General features: G+C 36.9%; 1 protein-coding gene and 1 long non-coding RNA gene across 11 annotated transcripts in view; one reads left to right on the plus strand and one right to left on the minus strand.

Annotated features, from left to right (window-relative positions):
* The window catches only part of mtmr4 (myotubularin related protein 4), an 89,752-nt gene extending 77,355 nt beyond the window's left edge, over positions 1 to 12,397 (plus strand). For all 10 annotated transcript variants that reach the window (XM_084115130.1, XM_084115124.1, XM_084115128.1 and 7 more), the window contains 6 exons: positions 572 to 742; positions 4,012 to 4,166; positions 5,156 to 6,395; positions 7,832 to 7,942; positions 9,219 to 9,307; positions 10,495 to 12,397. In XM_084115130.1, the coding sequence (XP_083971256.1) occupies positions 572 to 742; positions 4,012 to 4,166; positions 5,156 to 6,395; positions 7,832 to 7,942; positions 9,219 to 9,307; positions 10,495 to 10,672 (1,944 nt within the window). In that variant the 3' untranslated portion in view covers positions 10,673 to 12,397. The remainder of the gene's footprint in view (positions 1 to 571; positions 743 to 4,011; positions 4,167 to 5,155; positions 6,396 to 7,831; positions 7,943 to 9,218; positions 9,308 to 10,494) is intronic.
* Positions 575 to 24,130, minus strand: part of LOC311083555 — a 69,116-nt gene continuing 45,560 nt past the window's right edge. Inside the window, exon 3 of the long non-coding RNA XR_014606314.1 lies at positions 575 to 752. This is a non-coding gene — a long non-coding RNA (uncharacterized lncRNA). The remainder of the gene's footprint in view (positions 753 to 24,130) is intronic.

The following is a 24,130-nucleotide window of genomic DNA, read 5'->3' on the forward strand; positions in this document are numbered from 1 at the left end:
TCCTTTTAAAAAAATTTCTTCACGCCTTAAAATATCTTGAATGTTACTCGACACCCTTGCCTCATTTAGTATTCGCGGTTCTATGAATATGCAAATTAGCCCCGCCTCCACTCACTCACTCAGCTCAGAGATCCACTGGTTGACGATCACACGTTGATCTGATTGGTTACAAGGTAGTTTGTGACGTCAGAAACACCAGCGATTTCAAAGCGTGTTTTTGAGACTGTCTTTGGTTCACTGCAGTTTTAAGGAGGAAATACTCAGCAATGGCGTCGACTTATGAATTTACACATGGTTTGTCTTAAAGCATATTAAAAACACCACATAGACACATAAACAACATTAAAAGCTGGATTGTTATTATTTTTAAACCAAAGGGGGAGTTTATAAAAAATAAACGGCGTGATTCAATGCAGCCAGACTACATGGTTCCCATCATAATCAATGAAGCATTCTGTAGATTCTGAAGCCTGATTGGCTGGATCATGCAGGAAGGATAAATGATCAGTTTATATTATCTGTAGGTCACATCCAGATGTTGTTGTTCTGATTAACTCTGTTGTTGTTCTAGGTGAAGCTGGTTCAGCACACGTACTCCTGTCTGTACGGCACATTCCTGTGCAATAATGCAAAAGAGCGAGAGGCTCGTAACGTCTACAAACGCACATGCTCCGTCTGGTCTCTCCTTCGCACCGGAAACAAGAACTTCCAGAACTTCCTCTACATCCCCTGCCATGATATGGTCAGCACACCTACACACACACACACACACACACACACACACACACACACACATAGTGTTGCTTTCGTCAACGAAAATTATGACGAAATATTGTCGTCAACGAACCGTTATCACCTGACGAAAACGAGACGAGACGTAAATGCTGGTCATGTGACGATGACTAAAATACATGTATAATGCAATATCGTTGACGAATAAAAACGAGACTAAATGTGATTTACACAATAAAAACTATGCTAAAATGTTTCTTCATTTTCGTTGACCAAAACGAGACGAGACGAAATGTTATAACGTCACGACGAATGAGAACGTTGTGCGTGAACCCAGCTTTGTCAGCTTTAAATTCTGGTTTGCGATCTGGTCACCCGACCCGATTATCAGCGAATTTAACAATATTACTCCATTAGTTATTCCATTAAAATGTCTCATTGGTATATTTGACACATTCATAATCATTACTTTTGCCGGTTCTTTGTGACAGCTGTTATGTGCGTTATTAGCAGTGTCTCTGGTTACATGAACGTGTCACCGCATCAGCACCAGAACATGGAGATTTTATTTTAGAGAATAATCGCACAACCTATTCAATATTCTAGAATTAAATAAACTAATCGAATATCCAAAAATCGTGACTCATCCCTGCATGGAATCTCTTGTTTCTTTTCCCAAATCTTCACTCACGTCACACCCATTTTCTAAAGGGATTATAAACGTGTCTTCATTGGTTTGCTTTTAATTAGGCCTATTATATTCGTATTCTTTACTGTGGTAAAGTAGAAAAACACTGTAGGACAGATAGCCTACATTTGTACTTGCATGTCAAATTATTTTTAACACAGTTTGTGCTTGTTATATTAGACATAGGGCGCGTCAAGTTTAGTTGTAAAGCGCGTTTCACACGCGCGGGTGATTTTTAGTTTCACTTTCTCTGGCAGCGCAATCTCAAACATAGCCTAAATATCTCGCCCTTGTGGAGAATAAAATTCGCTCTTCAGACCAATTTACATCAAGTAGAAAACACGAAGATATCATAAAGAGATCGATGGTCTCTTTCCTGCTCGTGTCCCACATCCCTCTCAAAGCGCAGAGTGGTAGGCTATCACGCGTCTTTGTGTGGAAATATAAAACGAGTTTTTATTTTTTTAAATAACCCCCAACCACCGCCGGTAGTTGGTCCATTACCGCGGTGGTAAAAAAAAACTGCCACCGTCACAGCCCTATACTAAATATAATAAGATAACCTTGTTTGAAATTCTATATTGACTGGGTTAAATAGAATTACATTACTAAAAAGAAACTAAAATACAATTTTCATTGACTAAAACTAGACTATAATGTCATCAGTTTTCGTCGACTAAAACTAGACTAAAATGTCATCAGTTTTCGTTGACTAAAACTAGACTAAAATGTCATCAGTTTTCGTCGACTAAAACTTGACTAGACTAAAAAGAGTATGAACGTGACTAAAACTAATAAAAACTAAAACGAAAGCTTGACACAAAGACTAGACTAAAACTAAAATTAAAACAGGCCGCCAAAAACAACACTACACACACACACACACACACACACACATATAAAGTCATGTCACCTTCATTTCTACAGCGCTTTATACACAACAGATTGTTTCAGTAATAAACAGGAAAATAACAGAATCAATGATGCAAACGTCATCAAATAAAGCAGCTCTAAAAAGACAATAGTGTCATTATTCAGTTCAGTGTTGATTCAGTTCAGTTCAATAACGGTGTAAAGTTCATCAATTATGAAACAAGGTCAGCTATAATCAGCTGTAAGCGGTCAATGTTGCAAAATTTGTTAATTATGATACTTAGGCCCTGTGTCCACCAAAGCATTTTTGCATTTTAGCATCTTTGGCTGGCGTATTTTTCCAATTGTTTTTAATGGGAACGGCACGTTTTTAAAACGCCAGGAGCGTTTGGCGTTTTTTACTGGTCGCCGAGAGTTGAAGAATGTTCAACTTTGGGTAAAACGCAGCGCTCATCACTGTTACCTAATTTAAAACGAGAGCCAGAGCAAATACTTTACATTCTATCGACATTTTTATATAGAAACTACACAGAAACAAACTATCTGTGAAATGAGATGCTAGTAACAAATCAGCAATAAAGCAGCTCTGCAGAAAAGAGTAAAGCAGTGTTATTTTAGTTTAATTATTTAAGTTTTGAATTGGCTTTTATTTTTATATTTTTAGTTTTAATGTTAATTTTAGTTTCAATTTTAGTCATTTCATTTAGTTTTTGTTGTTGTTGTTTTTAAATATTGCTATTTAGGTTGATTAGATTGTCAATTTTAGTTATTTATTTATTTCCAGTTAATAATTGTAATGCTTCAACTTAAACTTATTTCAGTCAGGCAGCTTTTTTTCAATTAATAGAAATGTTTTTAATAGTTTTAGTTAACAATTGTAATTATAAGCTTCCAACTAGAGACTCTCAAAAGGCTATTTTAACTTAAGCAAATATATAACATATTTTCAATATATATTTTAAAATATAAACAGTCAAACCCAAAATTTATTCAGACACCTTCAACATTTCTCACATTTTTACAGTTTATTCACTATAGTTTAGAAAATGGTAATAAAATATGACAAGAACTCAGTTGATATTTGACTGGTTTTGTCCGTCCTTCTGTTAGACTGTCTCACACATGAATTATGTTGAATATCTGTCAGCTGTTAAATTAACTACACAATTAGATAATACCAGTTTAGCTCAACCAGTTACCAAGCAATGCTTCATTTTGTTCAGTCTATGTGTAACAATCTGTGTGTAAAGAAAAAACACTTCAGCAAAACATGATCAGGTCAAAGAGTCTGAATCATTTTTGGTCCCAAATTTTTATAAATTTTACTGGTAGTCACTCTATGAAGAATTTTTGGGTATAATATGTCAGTTTACTTTATTTTGCTCTCCTCACTCACATAAATTAACTATAGTGTCCTGCACACACTAGTAAAAAAAATGAATAATTTTTGGTTTGACTGTATATTTTAAAGTATTTTAGAGCTGAACAATTTATATTTACTATAGAAATTTCTATAACTTTGTACGATTTTATTCATTTCTGTGCCTTTTCCAAACATGGAAAATCGCAGATATTTTAAGAGAACCGTTCAAAAGACCGTATAATGTCCATAGTGACCATAAATGTCTTGGATTTAATGCCACAGTCACTGTGAAGACGTTGGTGTGTGTGTGTGTGTGTGTGTGTGTGTGTGACATCTGTGATTGCCTGTGTTGCAGGTTTTGCAGCCCGTATGTCACACACGGGCTCTTCAGTTGTGGACGGCCGTTTATCTGCCGACATCATCGCCGTGCACCGCGGCCGAAGACGCCATGGAGATCTACCTGAGCCCGTCGGCACAAGGAGAGGAGTTCACCTCGCGCTCGCTCGACAGGTGACCGCTCGCGCGCAGCTCAGTTAACTGCAGATTACACTGCTTCACAATTACACTTGTCCGCATATTGCTTCGAGAAATCTGTATTTGGCCAAGTTCCAAACAGCTTTCCTGAAAGTAATATTGTGATGCAAAGGTTTCAGGTTTCAGCAGACTTTCTGCCAGTAAATCACCAGTAAATGAATATTTTATTTTCATAAGGCATTAAATCATTTTAAAAAGCATTTTTTGTATGTATTTTTTTTACAAAGCATTAAGTTTGCTTTATTTGTCCTAGTGACATTTTTAATGTGTTTTTTGTTTTTACGCAAAATATTAGGTGTCATTATTTTTATTAAATAAAAGGCAAAGTATTGTTATAAAGCTTTATTATAATCTATAAAAATTAAACAAAAAACTAATTTTAAATAAAATATTGTTTGCTTTACTTGCCTTGGTGACATTTTGAGTTTTATTTTTTTTATAAAATCATTTTAAGTGTCAGTATTTTTGTTAAACAAAAAACTTAAACAAAATTATTTTTTATAAAGCATTAAATATTTTTTTATAAAACATTAAATAATGTTTATTTTTATAAAATATTAAGTTTGCTTTACTTGCCTTATAAATATTTTGCTAAAAATGTCACTAAGAGCCAGTATTTTTGTTAAACAAAAAGCAAAGTATTTTATGAAGCATTAAATATTTTTATCAAATATTATTGTTTTATTTTTATAATGCATTTAGTTGGCTTTACTTGCCTTTTTTTTTGAAAAATATTTTCAAGTGTCAGTATTTTTAAGTCTAAAAACAACACCTATTTTCCTTTAAAAAAAATTGTTGATATAAAACTTGTTTGTTTATGGTACATTATGAAATATAAACCTTATTTTTTATAAACAGTTATCAATGAGTCACTATACTGAGATGCATTGAGTTGTGTGTTCATATTCTGCCCTCTTGTGGAAAACTGAAGCATATTGACATTGTGTGTTTTCCCATTCACTCAGGCTCCCCAAAACACGGTCGATGGACAACTTGGTGTCTGCTTGTGAGAACGGCGTGACGCTCACTCGCACCTCAAGTGACCCTAACCTGAACAAGCACTGCCAGGAGGGACGGCCAGCGCTGGAGTCCAATCAGCCGTTGTCGATCCAGGACACGTCGATCACTGGATTGGTCAGCGATGAGCAGGAGTTGGAGACGTGTGAGGAATTAGGTTCTTCGATATCTTGTGAGCAACATGAGGATGATGTAAGGGTGGAGACTTGTTTGACAACCCAGCCACTGCCGTCTTTGCCCCACCCCTTAGCATTAGATCAGGCCCCGCCTCTACCTGTTTTAAATCAAGCCCCGCCTCCAATCCCAATCAGTCCCCTCCCACCTTTACCACAGGAAGAGGAAGTCAGGACTGCAGAAATCACTTCCACACCCTCAAATTCACCTTCTCTTTGTAATGGCTTTAATGTAGAAAACACTAGTAGCTCTTTGAACTCGGAGCTCGAACACTTTTCTCCAATGGAGGCGTCCGTGGAGACGCTAACGGAGCAAAGCGCGATCGCTCCAGCTAGGATTGAATCGCACATCCCTGTTGAAGCAAAAAAGACTGAGGCGTTAAGAAATGGAGAACTTGTTTCTGTGAGAGAAAGGCCACCCCCTGCCGACTACGCCAAAGCAGCACGGCGTCTTATTTCCCAAAGCCAGTTGACTGATCTTTCCCTACTTGGCTCCCAATGGGACAGCGTCCAGGGCCTTGTCCAGTCGGCCTGCGGTGGCGCCATTCAACACGGGAGCTATCATGGCCGTCGATTGGCAAACAAGCTTCTTCGCACCCATGGCGGAAGTGCAAACGGTGGGCCATGTTGTCGTCGTGACCCTTTGCGCACTCCTGGAAGTCCAATCCAGTCGGGTTGGTTTTCCGCCGTGAAGAACTCAAGCTACGCCGCGCTTTGTTCCTCAGCCGCCTCTTCATTAGCAATGGGACCGTCCTTCCGGCAGCTTCTACCCTCCCATTCTTCACCCTCCTCAGGCGGATCTCTGGCTCCATCTCAGACGCCCGCGTACCTGGACGATGACGGCTTGCCGGTGGCGGTGGACGCGGTGCAGCAGCGGCTGCGACAGATCGAATCGAATTACAAACAGGAGGTGGAGGTGTTGAGGCGGCAGGTTCGACAGCTCCAGCTCAAACTAGAGAGCAAACAGTTCTGCACGCCACCCTCCGAACCGGACGTCGACTATGAGGATGATATCGTAAGTCTATGTTCTTACATATGCACGTTTCCTATCAGACCGGTGTATGGACATACAAACTGATTTCAATGAAAGTGAATTTATCATGGTCCCTGTGGGTCCAGAAAACACTTAATTTGAATAAAATTTAAGGGTATTAAAGGGGTGGTATAATGCCCTTTACACAAGATGTAAAATAAGTCTCTGATGTCCCCAGAGTGTGTATGTGAAGTTTTAGCTCAAAATACCCCACAGATATTTTTATATAGCATGTTAAAATTGTCACTTTTTGAGGGTGAGCAAAAATGCACCGTTTTGTGTCTGTTCCTTTAAATGCAAATGAGCTGCTGCTCCCGGCACGGGGGGCGGAGCTGCAACAGTTTGTGCATTGAGCATTGTAACTTTGCAGATGTTTATGCTCAAACAACAACATTACACACTAACTAAAGTTAGAAAAGTGAAATCATAATCAACCACCCCTTTTAAAGTCTTAAATATCTTAAATGGTATAACAGAAATCTTAAATATCATTTTAAGAGGTCTTAAATTTGGGAATGTGAAAACATGAAACAGCCTACTAATTGTTATATGATTTAATTAAATGCGTTTCAGAGTAAAAAATAATATAAAAAATTTATATTTAAAAAAAAACAAAAAAAAAACCTGCTAACAGATCTCTGAACTCCTAGGTCGACCACTTGAATCACACAGAGCGGATTGTGGACACAATATCGCCTGTTTTTGCTCTATTTTGCCAACAAAAATAGTTTCAAACAAAGCCACAGCAGAACTGTTGTGCATCTCTGAGCAGTGTTTCATCACTGAATGAATCAGTCCATTTGAATGAATGTTAAATGTAATGAATCGACCATTAACAGTGACTTGCCGCCACTTACTGGTAGTTTTAGTTTCATATGTAAAGAATTTTTGGGGATTTATTGGCTGATAAATCCAATTTTTTTATATTTTTTGAGAGTCTGATTACAAAAACAAAAGTCTCACCATTAAAAGTCATGCCCCAAGCACACAATTATAATGATGTCCTATATCATTTTATACAGCCTATTTGACAGACTTGTTGCACTTAACTGTGTTTTCATTTTTTGAAGTGATTTAGGTTTATCGGCCAATATATCGGTCAGCGGCTTTCAAATATAAAGAATTATCGGCTTAATTTTTCATATTGGTGCAACCCAAACATTTATGCATTTGTGACTGCAGGTTTAATGTATTTGTCATGTTTTTGAAAAGTCTCTTCTGGTCACCAAGGCTGCATTTATTTAATAAATACAGTAAAATATTGTGAAATATTACAGTGCAGTGTTTGATTGACGGGTGTGTAGCTGTTCCTTTAGGATGCATTCGTGTTTTCACTGCAAATGCGATGCTCACATGCATCTTAATACCAGGTGTAAACAGGGTCTGCATTGAGTGTCTTCTGTCTCTCGCCCCTCCAGACGTGCCTGCGGGAGTCAGACGGCAGTGATGAGGAAGACTCTCTGTCCAATCACAGCGAGGATCGCTTCAGTGAGGGCAGCTGGGACCGCGTCGAGAGGAAGGACACCGAGGTGAGGGATCCACACTCTTTCCTAACGCCTGTTTCACACATACTCCGTTTGCAGTGCGTATTCGTTCCTGCACCCGTGTTAACCGGTTAGAGCGTTCACACTGCGCACGGATACGGTCCGTCAATGCGTTCCAGGACCGGTGTGTATACAGCAGTGCAGAGATCGTTATTTCTGCTGTGCTGCACGCGCTAAATTAAAGAGATAGTTCACCCAAAAATGAAAATTAGCCCATGATTTACTCACTTTATAATGGGAGTGAATGGGCATCATTTTTTGTGTCCATTCAAGTGCATCTATCCATCATAAAAGTGTCCCAAACGGTTGGTGTAAGAAGAAATATCCATATTTAAAACTTTATCATTTTTTTAATATAACTCTGATTGTATTCGTCTGAAAGAAGGAAGTCATATACTGTACACCTAGGATGGCTTCAGCGTGAGTAAATCATGGGCTAGTTTTAATTTTTGGGTGAACTATCCCTTTAAAGTGACAGCACATGGTCCGTGGTCAAAATAAACACAGTTTGACATTAAAATGTAGTTATCTCACCATAAATGCGTTTAATTAAATTATACTACTATTTTCCACAGTCATCTTTTTACTTTAAGCCTGGGGTAAAGCAAAGAAAGGCCAAACACTTACCATGAGTAGCAAAAATAACTGATGCGGTCAAAGTTTAAATATTTTTTATTGTGAAATACACAGTTTGTTATTATGTGTGGGCAAGGCATCTCCGCATAAAGTGATAATCACGTGACAGGCCGATGGTGCGAGAACTACACCGAACAAGAACGCTGCACAATTGATGACATTCGTCATTGAAGTGGAGAAACAAAGTTCTGTACGACCAGCGAGTCTTTTTATATAAAGATTTAAATGCTAAAGAGATGAGCATGAGAGTCAGCTGTTTTTGTCAATTGTAAGTTTTAATTTAATATTTGTGAATAGAAAGGTATGTTTAAATGTTTTTGCCACTTGCTTGAGCAAATTAATATATAAATCTATATAGAAGTAATTTATTGAATAATACGTTGTTTTTAAATTTAGTGTTTAAACATGAATAAGTCTATGAAAGACTGTATAGTACAAAAAGAGAATTGCAATTCTGACAAAAAAATGTTGTAACAACTTTTGGATTTGAAATAAAAATAGTGAATAAATGTGTTTGTGGTATACAGCGGATCAGTTGCGCACTGCAAACAGAGTGTGTGTGAAACGGGCGTAATGCCCCTCAGTTGTTCTCAGTGACACTAATAGCCTGGTTCCCGTGTCTCAGGTCACCAGATGGGTCCCGGATCACATGGCTTCTCACTGTTTCAACTGCGACTGCGAGTTCTGGATGGCCAAGCGTCGGCATCACTGCAGGTGGGTCTCGTCCTCAGACCCCTCACACACCTCAGACCCCTCACACACCTCAGACCCCTCACACACCTCACACCCCTCACAGGAGGAGAAATGATTGGATCAGCTGAACATGACTTGCTGATTGTGTTGATTGTAAAGGGATGCCGAGCTGCTTTTTGTAACCTTGACCTACATTTATTAACTGAGATTTTAAGTCATGTTAAATATGTAGTAAATGTACTGAACTTCACAACAATTGATTTATCACATATAATTAAAATAGCTCATTTAATCAGTGCCTATAAGATTAAAGAGTCTGTTTTTGATGCTTGTGCGTTGTTGTTTTTTATTATACATTTGTCAGATTTGATTTTAAACTTTGATAGAATATTTGATTGGATTAATAGCATCGTATTTGATAAAATATAGAATTTATAGATTTATTTGATTGTTTAGTTAATTTTATTATTAATACTATTTATATACTATTTAAGTATTACAAATATTTAAAATTAGCTCTTATTTTTATATACTTTAATTTGTTTAGCTTTTAGTAATTGTGTTACTTGCTTTGAACATTTTTAGTTTTTTTAATATCTAAATATTTAAATAAATATTTCTATTGTTTATTTTTAGTCATTACTTAGTTGAAAGTGCAAGTTTATCATGTAATATTTAGAATTTATTTTAGCTTTTTAAATTTTCCAAATACATTTTTGAATAGTTTTAGTAAACAAGAACAACACTATTTATAGTGCATGTAATTGATTAGTTTGTTGGTTTACTGTATTTAAATTTTGGATTTTTTTTTTTTAGATTTATATGTAATCGGTTGGTTAATTTATAGAATATTAGTTTAGTTTCATAGCCAGTGTTAGTTTTAGTATAATTTATAGTATTATTACTATTTTTTTTTTTTAGCTTTCGTTAAGGTTTTGCAATTTTGTTGCTTGCTTTTTTTAGTAGTTTTGTTAAATATTTCCATTTTAGCTTTTCATTTTTGTTTCAGTTTTAGTTCTTCAACTTAAAAAAATACAATTAGAAACATTGCTACTTGGTTACTAACTGAACGAAGTTTAAGTTTTTCATCTAATATTTTGTTTTTGCTTACTGGAAAAATGTTAGTTAACAAGAACAACACTACTTACATGTGTGGCACATATGATTAATTGCTTGGTTGATTGATTGAATGTGTGGTATTCTGGCAGGAACTGTGGTAACGTGTTTTGTAAAGACTGCTGCCACCTGAAGCTGCCCATCCCAGACCAGCAGCTTTACGACCCGGTTCTGGTGTGCAACACCTGCTACGACCTCCTGCTGGAGTCCCGCACGCGAGAACTACGCTCACAACAGCTCAAGAAACCCATCGCCACTGCGTCCAGCTGAGACGGCCAATCACAGCGCGCGTGTGCAGACAGATGCCCGTCATTTAGAGGAGGAGCTGCTCTCGGCCTCCTCCCCCCCAGACGCACGAGGAGGGCGATTTTGAGTCCAGATCCGCTGAGACTGATCGACTTGAGGAAGAGGATGGATGAAGTCCTGAAAAAAACGAGCGCGGTTTGTGATGGAGGGGCGTTTAGAAAGTGAACTGATTGAAAGCTTCTCTGGTTGAGGACATAAACCGAACCCATCTGCGGTTCAGATGCACAGAGAGGCGTTTCTTCATCTCAAAAATCATCTTATCACACACACACACACACGGCCCCCTATACATCACCAATGAAACACACACTCACACACACACACATAGGACAATCACCTCCTTCCCTCAAAGCCCCATACGTGTCCATCAAGAGGCTCACTATTTAAGATGAAAATCAAGCTGCTACACTATTTAAAAAATGAAATAATTCTACTTTTGTATCCTTATTATTTTGTGCACTATGGAGGGGATTCGAGACCAAAATGGAGAAATCTGCAGTTGTTTACTTGCTGTTGTCTGCTGATATGAAGCTTGAATGTATAATTTCGTTTCATTTGTATTGTTTTGGAGAGATTTACGGGCTGCCGTTACTGAACAAGCTGCCGGTTTGCATTGCTTTGATTGCAGTTTTGTGGTGTTAATGGGGCAGTGCACAGAACGGATGTATTTTTCTTGTCCTTTTTGTTTTATTTTCAGCCACTCCCTTCAAAACGGCGCTTCAGCTGAACTGTGAAATGTTCTTTTCACTCTCATTTTATGTGAAACACACACACACAACTAACTTTAAATGCCAAACTCAAGTTCCCAACATGTCAGTAATATATAGACTTCCATCATGTTCATCTGGCTGGTTGAGCGTCTGTAGCAGAAAGAAAGAAAGAAAGAAAGAAAAGCAGAACAAGCTGAACATTTATGCACCGTTAATGTGTATGTTGTTGTTGTTGTACGTTACGGTAAAACTATAGCCATGTTGCACTGCTCTATTTCAGAATCTTTAGCCAGAATACTAGTGTACTAGTTTCTTTTCTACAACTTCATCTGAATAAACCAATGACAGTAATTTTACTACATTTTGATTTAATCTCACGAGTTGGAACGGGTGGATCATTGGAAACTGAAAACGGACTTTTGCATTCGAGGGTTTCACGGTTACATCTTTGTTCGCTCCTGTTCTCAAAATGTGTCTTGTGAACATCACACAGTAGAAATGCATATTCAAAATAAGTGCTATGATTTATTTTCCCGCCCTTTCTTTCACGTCGTCCGCGTCTTCAGGCCCGGTTCCCTTCATTGATCGTGTATTTTTAATGGTGAACCTCTCAACAGTGCCATGTGTTTTTGTTTTGTTTTTTCTTATGGATTCACCATGTAACTTTAACATGTTCAGTGGTACAATAGCTAGATGCTTAACAGTGAGAAAATGATTTGGTTGAGAATCGATGTTGGGATAAAACAGGATAAAACACTTTTCTTTTTTTGTCTGATGGTTTAATTTTTCATTTTCATTGTGTTTAATGAAGGACACATTTTGAGTTAAAACATTTAAAAAGGAACCCAGAAATGTGATGTATAGTTATTTGGTCTGTAATAGTGGCTAAAATCTGTCACTTAGTGAATAATTGTTGTAAAGATATGCATTGTACAAGTTCAATCCCATGGGTTAAATAAAAAGATACGTCTTTATCAGCCATCTGTGTCCAGTGTAACTTTAAAGAACCGATTTTTATTACAATGCAAATGCAAAATGATTTACTCGTGAATTTCTCGGCCCATGAGCGTCTCAGAGAACGTTTATTAGTTTATTCTTGCATCCAGGAACGATACAAGTCGACAGCATTATGACTAAAAGTTTATTAAGAAGTATTTCCTACTAAAGCAAGGTGGTATTTGACTCTGTTAAGCGTATCCATAGCAGACTGGTGCGCGTGGAACATGCCCAGTGCATTATGGGTGTTGAAGTTTTCCTATCTATTTGCCAAAAAGGAAGAAACTAGTCCTTTTTTCCTGTTTTCTGTAGTCAGGAAGGACTGATATCAAAAACGTTTTCGCCTTTCTACTGTATAGGCAGCCACGTTTTATTAATCTCATTTTGCCAGCGGTGAGGTAAGGTTATTCATCCTCTTTCCATTATGAATTTGTTCAAAATCATGCTGTGTATGGAGCTTGAATACTAAAATAAGCTATTAGCATTTTTCTTTTAAATGCAGCCATTTATTATTTTTAACATTTACAATCCTGTCATCAAGACCTGTACAGGTTCTGAACTTTTACAGCATTTATTAATCCGTGTTAATGTTAGTTAATAAAAATACAGCTGTTTACGGTTTGTTCACTGCATTTATAAATAATAAAGGATACAAAACTTGATTAAAAAATGTAACGCTTTACAATAAGGTTTCATTTGTTAACATTAAATACATGAACTCTTTCCCCGCCATTGACGGATTTTGAGATGACGTACTGCATTAAATCCAATGTCTAGTGGATGCATGCTTTTTTATTTCCCAAACGGATCATTTCCAGTTCTACTACTTACGTGCTTAAAGTCTATGCAAAACGTAAAAAGGACATTATAAATCAAGCTATCTTAAAAAAATAAATCAAATAAATCAAGAACTTTTTGGGATCCTAAAGTTAAGCCAAAGGGTCTCTTAGGTGGTCATTTGAACATACAAAGTATAATATCAAAAGGTGAGATTTTCTTTGGTTATCTGAGATGAAAAAATAGTTAGAAAGAATAACAGGGAACGGGTCATTTCAGTCTGAAGCAGCTGATTAATGGGCCAACAAGAATAACTAACTCAACAAGGACTCAAATTGATTTCATTTTTAGAAATCGAGCGAAGACTATTTTAAAGGGGTGGTATACCGCCCTTTTCACAAGATGTAAAATAAGTCTCTGATGTCCCCAGAGTGTGTGTGTGAAGTTTAAGCTCAAAATACCCCACAGATATTTTTAAGCATGTTCAAATTGTCACTTTTTGAGGGTGTGGCCCTTTAAATGCAAATGAGCTGCTGCTCCCGGCACAGGGGGCGGAGCTTCAACAGCTTGCACTCACACACACATGCACTGAAAATTTCAAAACCTTTTAGCCTTTTATGTTCAAACCGGAGTCAGACAATGATGGAGAGACTCAAGAAGAAGAGACAACATGTAGAAGCAACAGGACATTTCTGAATGGTTAGTTGATGAATTTATGAAATAAATTCACAATTTGATTTAGTGGCCAGAAAAGTAATCTAGTAAGAAATTGAATTCATTAGCTAGGAAATATGATTATTATGGCATCCCAAAACATAAACTAGATGATTTCAGAAGTGTGGTTCATCAGATTAAATGTGGTGATTTATTAATAGGGAAAGACAGTCTAATATTCTCCAAAAAATTAGAGAACACAATTAAAGATTTTAGTTGCAAATTTAGTCATTAATATATATATTTTTAAAAAATATAGTTCCCAGGATAAATTCAGATATTTAAAAACTGATGAAAGAACTGGATCCTGCTTTAAAAACTGCATAGATCAAAGTTAAGTCATGATAGACAACATTTTGTCATGTTAAGGAACAATGTGGTAAAGACACTTTACTATTTTTGAATTAATTAAAAGGAAATAAAAAAGAAGAAGATAGACGTCACGTGAACTGATAGTGAATGGGAAGCTGACTAACAATTCGGCTGAAGTGGCCAAAGCACTTAATCATTATTTTATTGATTCTGTAGTCACAATTTTCCCCTTGAGTAAACAGAAGTGTGTCCAGCTAATACCGTGGAACAAGGCTGTCACTGAATCATACGTCAAGCGAACAATAGCATCTCTTAAATCATCCAGAGCAAAGGATATATTTGGTATGGATGCAGCAATGCTTGAAGAGCTCAGTGAGTCGCTAGTTAACCTTACCACCAACATTAACAACCTTTCAGTTTCTCAGGGGACGTCCCATGAGCTGGACGTTTAACAGTGGAGATTCTCATTCTGTTAGTAATTACAGACCTATTAGTATCTTGCCTATCTAAAGCTTTCATTACTCGTGTTAATCACAGTGTCTAGCCTAGCTTACATAGTCAGATACTAACTCCTAAACCTATGGCAAGCCGTTTTAACATTTAATCCTTATAATGTACTAGTATTTTCATGCTACTAGTACTTATTTATTTGCTATTAGTGTTTATTCTTTAGGTACCAGTACCTTTTTAAAGATACTAGTAGCCTACATATTCATTAGATACTAGGCTAGTTCTTATTTAGTACTTATTCAAATAGTGTCTTAATTATACTTTACTTGTCAAGAAAGATTCGAACTAGCACTTATTTTTTAGTTACTGGTAACTTTTAAGACTAAAGATATCCTGATATCCTTAATAGCTACTAGTACTTTTTAGAATTACATTTCTGCTTAGTGTGCTAATAATACATTTAAAACATAAGAGAAAGATTAGACAGAAATGTACAGTGGTGTGAAAAAGTGTTTGCCCCCTTGGTAAATATGATCAAATATGGCTGTAAAAAATAAATCTGCATTTTTAATCCTTTTGATATTTTATTTAAAAAATGTGCAAAAATCTAACCTTTCATTGAAGTAAAATAATTGAAAGTGGGGGGGAAATGAGTTTGGAGAACACCTGACACCATGTTTTTGTTTCATCTGACCATAGAACCCGTCCCGTTTGAAGTTCCACTAGGGTCAGTTACTTTTCAAATGTTCTATGGTCAGATGAAACAAAAACATTCGCTTTTTTGTTTGGTGCACACAGGGATAAAAAAGTAGCCCATGTATAAAATGAAATACTCTGCTGTATCTTTAATGCTGTGGGCCTAATTTTCTGCCAGAGGTCCTGGACATCTTGTTCAGATACATGGCATCACGGATTCGATCAAATACCAACAGATAAAAAATCTAAACCTGACAGCCTGTGCTAGAAATCTTATAACGGAGAACAGGATGGAGAGATTCTGTATGGAGGAATGGTCTCTGATCTCTTGTCAGGTGTTCTTCAAACTCATCAGGCATTATAGGAGAAAACTCAGAGCTGTTATCTTGGAAAAAAGAGGTTGCAAAAAAGTATTTAATAAAAGGGGGCAAACAATTGTTCCCAACGTGTTTTGGAGAAAAACATTTATTTCATAATGTGAATTTCCCCCCAGTTTAAATTATTTTACTTCAATGAAAGGTTAGATTTTTGTACATTTTTTAAATAAAATATCAAAAGGATTAAAAATGCAGATTTATTTTTTACAGACATATTTAATCATATTTACCAAGGGGGCAAACACTTTTTCACACCACTGTAAATGAGATGGCACTAGAGGTGATATAAATTAATTAAAGGCAGGGTAAGCAATTTCAGAGAGGCTAGCAATAGCGAGCTAGCTTTGAAAGCATGAGATCCCGCCCTCCCTTCAGAGCGTCTCTAAAGCCACGCCTCCTTCAGAGCGTCTCTAAAGCCACGCCTCCTTCAGAACACACACACACAGCAGAGTCTGCAAAGGAGATGAGAGACGGCGTTAAACTACCTCATGTCTCAAAGCACATAACAGTACAATAATAATGAACGTTAACAACTCACAGAGCTCTTACTTGTACCACCTGACTGCTGCAGATTCATCTCGCCGTTGATAGTGTCGACATATAAACGCATAAATGCGAGTCTGAGGACATGAACAACTCCGGGTAGAACGTCACGGGTTGCTATCTTGTAACGTGAACAGGCGAAGTAGGACATCGTATCATTGCATTCAGACCGAGAGCAATGATTGGATGAACATTTTTTGTTCCTAGCACTTCCACAGAAGATATATGTACATTTTTATTTTAATTTAGAACACTTCTATTATTGATTGCTATCAGGATGTGAAGAGTTTCAACCAGTATAACAAAAAGTGTTAATGAAAAACATTGCCTACCCTATCTTTATTTTATTTTTAATTCATATTATGTATTATATTCATTTTAAAAATGGTATAGAGGGAATGAGACTTTTTTTTTTTCTCTCATTTATGCCACTGTTTGGCAGATCACATGTTTCTTTGATGCTATTTATGTGATTTTTATTTATTGTTTTCCCTCATTTATGCCATTATGTTTCATGTTTGGCAGTTCTCATGTTTCTTTGATGTTATTCCTATATTTTTTTATTTATTGTTTTCCCTCATTTATGCCATTATGTTTCATTGTTTGGCAGTTCTCATGTTTCTTTGATGTTATTCCTATATTTTTTTATTTATTGTTTTCTCTCATTTATGCCATTATGTTTCATTGTTTGGCAGTTCTCATGCATCTTTGATGTTATTGTTCATTCATACGCATTGTTGTACCAGTGATTCAGCAGAAGGATTCGCTGTATTAGACAGTGAATGTACAAGCGAAGTAGTTTCACCAATAATAAGATCATCTCTGGTTTCGCTTCTGTCTGATAGAAAGAATGACTGGTAAACTTGAGACACGTCATTCTTAGTGTGTTGCATTTTATCAACATTATAAGGGCAACATATACCTTTTTTTATTATCAAAGGGCCATACAGTAGGATGAATCAATACCCGCGTTTCCACTGTCGGGCCAAAAGCGGGCCGCTAGTGCGTGCCAGGGCCAGTCTATGGAGTGAATTATGTGCCATAATTAAATATGTGCCAAAAAGGTTAATTATAGATCAAATAAGACAGAAACACATCCGTTCACCGGTCATTTTCCTCAGCTGTAGGCAAAGGCAAGTTTCAAATCAGTGCTTCTCCCGGGAGACTAAATTAATCCCCTAGTTTAGCGCCATCTACTGTTTTAGAAGGGGAAGTTGCTCAACTGCATTCGTGAGAAAATCTGCCTGGACACATTTGTGAGAATATCGAGCCGAGAGATCTCATAAAAAGCCAAGTGTCACACAATCATAACAGACAGATATGCATTTGTATGCACTAGATTTGGTATTTGTTCAAAGGTTACATGCAATTTGTAGGATGGTTTGTATTTATTTGTGAAGTATTATCTTGGCTCATTTATTTATATTTGTAAAACACAATACATATTTGTTACTCCACTGCATTTTCACTCAAACTGACCTTTGTACTTGCACATTGCTTTCTGTTTGTTTGCGAGTCGAGTTTTCCTTTGCGAAGTAGATCGAGCTTGTTTGCAAAATGCTGGATTTGTTTGTTTAATTATGGCACATAATTCGCTCCATACCAGTCGCGTTTCCACTGTCACTTCCGGGGCTTGATCGGGCCTCGTCGGGGCCAACGGACAGGGTTTCTGGCCCGCCAAATAGCTTGGTCCAAAGCGGGCCAGCTCGGGCTAGAGGAGTGGTTACGAACAGAGGCGGGGTTAACCTGAGTCAGGAGACGGCAGCACTGGATGATTCTGTCAGCATTAAAGACTTTTAAAATCATTTACCTCAAAACTCACTTTCATGTTTGAATGCCTTCTGTTTGTGGTCCGATGTGGATTCTGATCACTGTATAAGATAGAAATATTTATACGCGATGCAAAAGACTATGCACGCTAACCATTACCATAGTAAACATGGTAAATATGAACACTTGAAGAAATCAGACAAATCATAAAGGCTATGTATTTAATTTATCCGTCAGTAGCCAACGTCTCGTCTCTTTATACCTCTTTCTCTGGCTGAAAATTATAACTGTATAGCCTACTGGGAGAGAGTGCTAAAGCTCATCAGGTCGTATTTATAGTGGCATATTTGTAGAAATGATCATTCTTTCTAAATGTGATGTAAATATGTCCTGTAACTACCAAATAAACAGAAACAGACGTGACTGAATAAGTCTAAATAGACCTAATGGTAAACCACTTTATTTCTGTGACTAATGTGCAATTTTGACACAAATTAATTCATTATGATCAATGTATCACTTTTTATTGTAAACATGTGGTAAAACATTGATTCTTGGGTTTTAAATATTCAAGTAAACAACAAAAATGGCAGCAAACGGTCGCCTTTGTCATGTTTGTTTCGCGATCACGCGGTTTCCAGTGATTTCTTTCTGATTAGTTTTCTGATAAAACTTCCATTTGTTGGTGAAATGATGGGTTTGTGTGACGTTGTTCCAGAGAGGCGTGTTATGGGTGTGTTTTAGTGAAGCGCTGTGGAGCTTCTGGCCTGACAGTGGAAACGCGGCTAATGAGCACGTTTGAGCTTCACTTAGAACCAATGAGGTTTGTTCTCACGCATTAAGGCAAGTATGTTGTTGAGCTTCTGTTTATGTTCGCTGATCAATGTTCATTTGTGAATAAAATCCTAAATTCTAAATGTTCAACATATAAAGTGATCGAGTCTCTTCTTTGGAAAGTTTGGACCAAACTGCTCAGTTCATATGGATTCTTTTTTTTACGATCTCTTTATGAACTTTTTGAAGCGTCAAAGGGGTAGTTGCGTAGACTGTCAATGGAGGGACAAAAATCGTTCAGATTTCATTAAAAGTGTCTTCATTTGTGTTCTGAACGCTTTTTGACTTTCTCAGTTTGTGTAAATCTACTTGGGGTTCAGAGTATTTATTTTTTCCCACATTAATTTCACATGTCTAGTACAATTATGTGGTTTGTTTTATTAATACAGTGTATACTTTTTTCTTGATATACCCTGAAAGAATGGAAGTGAACTGTGACAACATGCCCCATAGGTGGTGCACATTGTAACATGACCATATGACAGCTTAAAATGCTATCTGATGTAATTAAAAAAATAAAAATACAACACAAACTAAAATATTTTCTCAATAAAATACAATTATTAACTTTTTCAAATAAAATAATGGCATTTTTTAATAATTAAAAATAAACAAATTTTTGAGTTTGACAATGAACACACCAGAAAACACAGCTATACAACATAGTTCAAAACAATAATAATTAATAATTTCTGAACATTGACTCTCAGTCTTCACCTTTTTCTCATGTTTTCCCAATAGAATTATTGAATTATTCATTCATTTTCAGTTTGTTCATGTTCCATAAAAAGAGTGTCTTAGGCTATGTGTTATGTCTTAATTATACCATGGTCTGGGTGAATACTCGATTCTGATTGGCTGCAGGGTGTCCATTAAAAAGTGATAGAGGACACCTAGTAAATAAACCGTCAGGCGTAACCAGGGAAACCAAGTTACTGTTTGTAAAAACTTTAGATTTCGATTGTAAAACTAATTAAAATATAAACTAATGTTTTAAAATTGTGTTATTTGGCAAGTGACCATGGTATAATAAGCGGGTTAATGCCCTTCGAGGTGTCCATTGTCAGGTATTAATGGACGACGGCGAGGCGTGAACCGTCCGACACGCAGCTGTATTGGGAGCAGTATGCTAGCTGGAGCCGTTTTCCTCAAGTCTTTGTGCTAAGCTAGGCTAGCGGTGGGTGCGTCTGACTTACGGCACGCACGGAGATGAAAAGGGTAAGTATGGACAGAGAATGTCTAATAAGGCGAGAAGTTTCACTCTCAGTACACTTCCGGCTTCTGAACTGGTTGCAGTTCCACTCTGATTCTATATGAGGGCGCTCACAGGACGAGTGCAGAATGAATGGAGGTCTATGGCGCTATACACATCAAAATCCACTTTTCTCAGGATATAATTTTTTGTCTAGTAATTTGAATGTTGTATTCGAAAGGAGATGAAAAGAAAATACACACTGCGGGGTGTTCGATTTTTTAGAGTCACTTATTTGCTTTAAAAAGTCTTTTAAAGTGTCAATGACGTCATACACATCGTACGACCAGAGATACTGCTTTACGGCAATCCTTCAGTCACTCTGGTGCTTTAGCGCTCTGCACTTTCTTTTCACTCGAGGCATCGACAACACAGCTGACACAGGCAAACACACAACACAGCTGACACAGGTAAATACACGTGCTAGAAGAGTTTTTGTTTTGTTTGTTTCTGGTCCCGCTTCAGATGCCACGATGCCATCAAGCGGTATCTCTGGTCGTAATCAGTCCTTCACTGACCAATCAGCGTTCATTAGCAGAATGCTAGCGTGTTATGGGCAACAACAACTCAACTTGTAAGAAATCGAAAGGACATAAGTACTCGTTCATTCAACTTTCGACCTATAACCCATGTTGAACTTGCAAAACTTAGAATCAAATCTGAGAATTCTCAATGGCAATCGGATGAAAGAGACAAATTTAGCCGTCTAGCCCCATAGACTCCCATTCATTCTGCACTCATGGGCGATCGACCCCCAGTGGATCTCTGGTGGAACTACAACCAAAATTCGGTACAATAGGACTTAATAGGGAGTGGGCAGGCTCTCCGTAGACGGGCTCTGGTATGGACTTATCTAACTCTGGGGGATACGGTGAATAAGCTAAAGTCCCAAAAAGTCAGCGTGTTCCTTTAATGTGGCAACACATTTGTTGTGTTCAACGTACTCACGTGGGAAACACTTAACTAAAGGCCTATTTATACTTCTGCGTCGAACTGCAGCCGTAGCTACGTCGTAGGCTGTGTGTAGCGCGCGTACCCTACGGCGTACCCTGACGTGCACCTCTCCAAAAATGTAACAACGCGTCAATTCTACGCGGACACAAGCGCTGTGATTGGTCTGCCAGAACCCCTCCCGCGGGGTTTCACATGCTCCCTAGGTGCGCGTCAACGAGGACAACGATACAGAAGTATAAATTAAAACCAACACGTTGCCTACGGCGTATAGGCTCCGGCGTAGGTCCGACGCAGAAGTATAATGAGGCCTTAACGCGTAAATGCGCGTAACTAACGTAAATCAAGCAAGCTAGTATTCAAATACATATACACCTATTTTCTCCACAGACTGATGAATTTTAGTGAACACCGAATGTTTATAAGTTTATAAGAGCACAAATATAAGCATAGCAAGGCTGTAAAAGCGGACTGAGTTTACCTGTTTGGCGTGATGACGTTTACTCTCCTCGACAGCCTCCGTAGTCCCATTTAGACACTTGTTAGCAACCTTTTTCAAGACACATAACAGCTTAAAAAAAAAATATGAGTGGGGTATTACTGATGTATTTTACGTCGAGAAGTTATACTTATGAGAAGAAGTATACTGAGCTTGTGTCCACCACGGACCTTATTTCAGCCATTTAACCAAAAACCCATTGACTCCGGGGCAATAGAACCGAAAGTGCAAAAATGCTAACTCGTTTCCGCGTTTTGGACTACAAAAATTAGGCCATACCTGCACCCACTTTACTAAAGAATTGTTAAAATCCCTGAGAAAAAAGTGAATGGAAAAAAATACATCTCGAAACAAGTGGACGATCACTGTTGTGCTCACAAAACTTGATGTAATAGAAAATAAATCAATTAGCTTTATTGCCAAGCCTATGTTTACACATACATGAATTATGCACAGACAGCGAAAATAAACAGATAATAAACATATAAAAATACACAATATACAAAATAGACAATGGGCTCTGTGTATGTACAGTATGTTATAGCATTTACAAATTTAAGTGAATGTAAATAAGCGTTATGGTGTGCTAAACAAATATAAGTAGGCCTAAGCTATACATAGTGTTCTGTAGGCTATTGTGCACATTGTTTATGAGGTAGATGGCCTGAAGAAAGAAACTTTTAACAATAAATACATAAACACATTTTAAATTAATTGTACTATTATTAGTAGCCTATACTGCTGTATTATTATAATATGGTATAATAGGCTATTGAACAGTTTTGAGTAATTTTGATTGAATTGTGTTGTCGTGTCTTCCCTGGCCATTAGATGTCACCAAAGCCAAATGAATGATTATTTTGCTCTCGACTGGTCAACTATTTATAACGGTAGTTTGTGGATAAAGCAGGTGTTTACTCGGATGAACTTTACACAAGATATAATATAAAAACAACTAACCTATAAAACAATGGGAAGATTTGTTGAAGATTCATCTGAAAATCACAAATAATGTTTACAGCACTTATGATTACAGTACGGTAAACATTAACATTAAAAGGCAATAAAAGTAAAACAATAACAATAATTCAACACTTCCTACTTCCTGGCAGAACTTTACTCATTTTTTTTAATGATAAAATTCCCTTTCCCAGAAATACTGAAGGAATCATTATTAAAGGATTTCACTTGAAATATTCTAATAACAAGTGCAATTTTTGAGGTTATTCAAGCTTTGATGAGTGAAAACTTTAAGTAGTAATAAAATAAGAAATAATACAAATATATAGTTTGAATAAGATGAGCTGAGACGTAAAGGACTTGTTTTTGTCATGTGCTGCAATAACAGTTTACCTTAAAGCTAGTCAAGACTGAGCTGACCGAAGGTAATGTAGTAATATATCATGGCAGTTATTCAGAGAGTTATTCAGGTTGAAACCTCTAGATCAGTCAATCATGAATCAGAGAATGATTCCTCTGATGTGCAGCTGAATTTCCTCTGTAATAAGTTATTTTAACTGTAAGTTGATCTGGATGAGAAAGTATCTTCTCACTTATAATAGTATGCATTGTTGATCATTTAATTTACAATATCATCACTATTAACTAATATACTTACAATATTAAATTCCACTGTATAATCAAATTCAGATGGATGGATGGATAGATGGATGGATAGATAGAACGATAGATAGATAGAACGATAGATAGAACGATAGATAGAACGATAGATAGATAGATAGATAGATAGATAGATAGATAGATAGATAGATAGATAGATAGATAGATAGATAGATAGATAGATAGATAGATAGAACAATTGAACGATGGATGGATGGATGGATGGATGGATGGATGGATGGATGGATGGATGGATGGATGGATGGATGGATGGATGGATGGATGGATAGATAGATAGATAGATAGATAGATAGATAGATAGATAGATAGATAGATAGATAGATAGATAGATAGATAGATAGAACAATTGAACGATAGATAGATAGATGGATGGATGGATGGATGGATGGATGATAGATAGATAGATAGATAGATAGATAGATAGATAGATAGATAGATAGATAGATAGATAGATAGAACAATTGAACGATAGATAGATAGATGGATAGATAGAACAATTGAACGATGGATGGATGGATGGATGGATGGATGGATGGATGGATGGATGGATGGATGGATGGATGGATGGATGGATGGATGGATGGATAGATAGATAGATAGATAGATAGATAGATAGATAGATAGATAGATAGATAGATAGAACAATAGATGGATGGATGGATGGATGGATAGATAGATAGAACAATTGAACGATGGATGGATGGATGGATAGATAGAACAATTGATAGATAGATAGATAGATAGATAGATAGATAGATAGATAGATAGATAGATAGATAGATAGATAGATAGATAGATAGATAGAACAATTGAACAATAGATGGATGGATGGATGAATGGATGGCATGTAAAGTGTTCCAGTGATGCTCTCATTATAACTGTATTAGAGGAATGTGATGA

This window comes from Abramis brama (assembly GCF_963993115.1).
Source record: "Abramis brama genome assembly, chromosome: 5".
NCBI classification, from domain to species: domain Eukaryota; kingdom Metazoa; phylum Chordata; class Actinopteri; order Cypriniformes; family Leuciscidae; genus Abramis; species Abramis brama.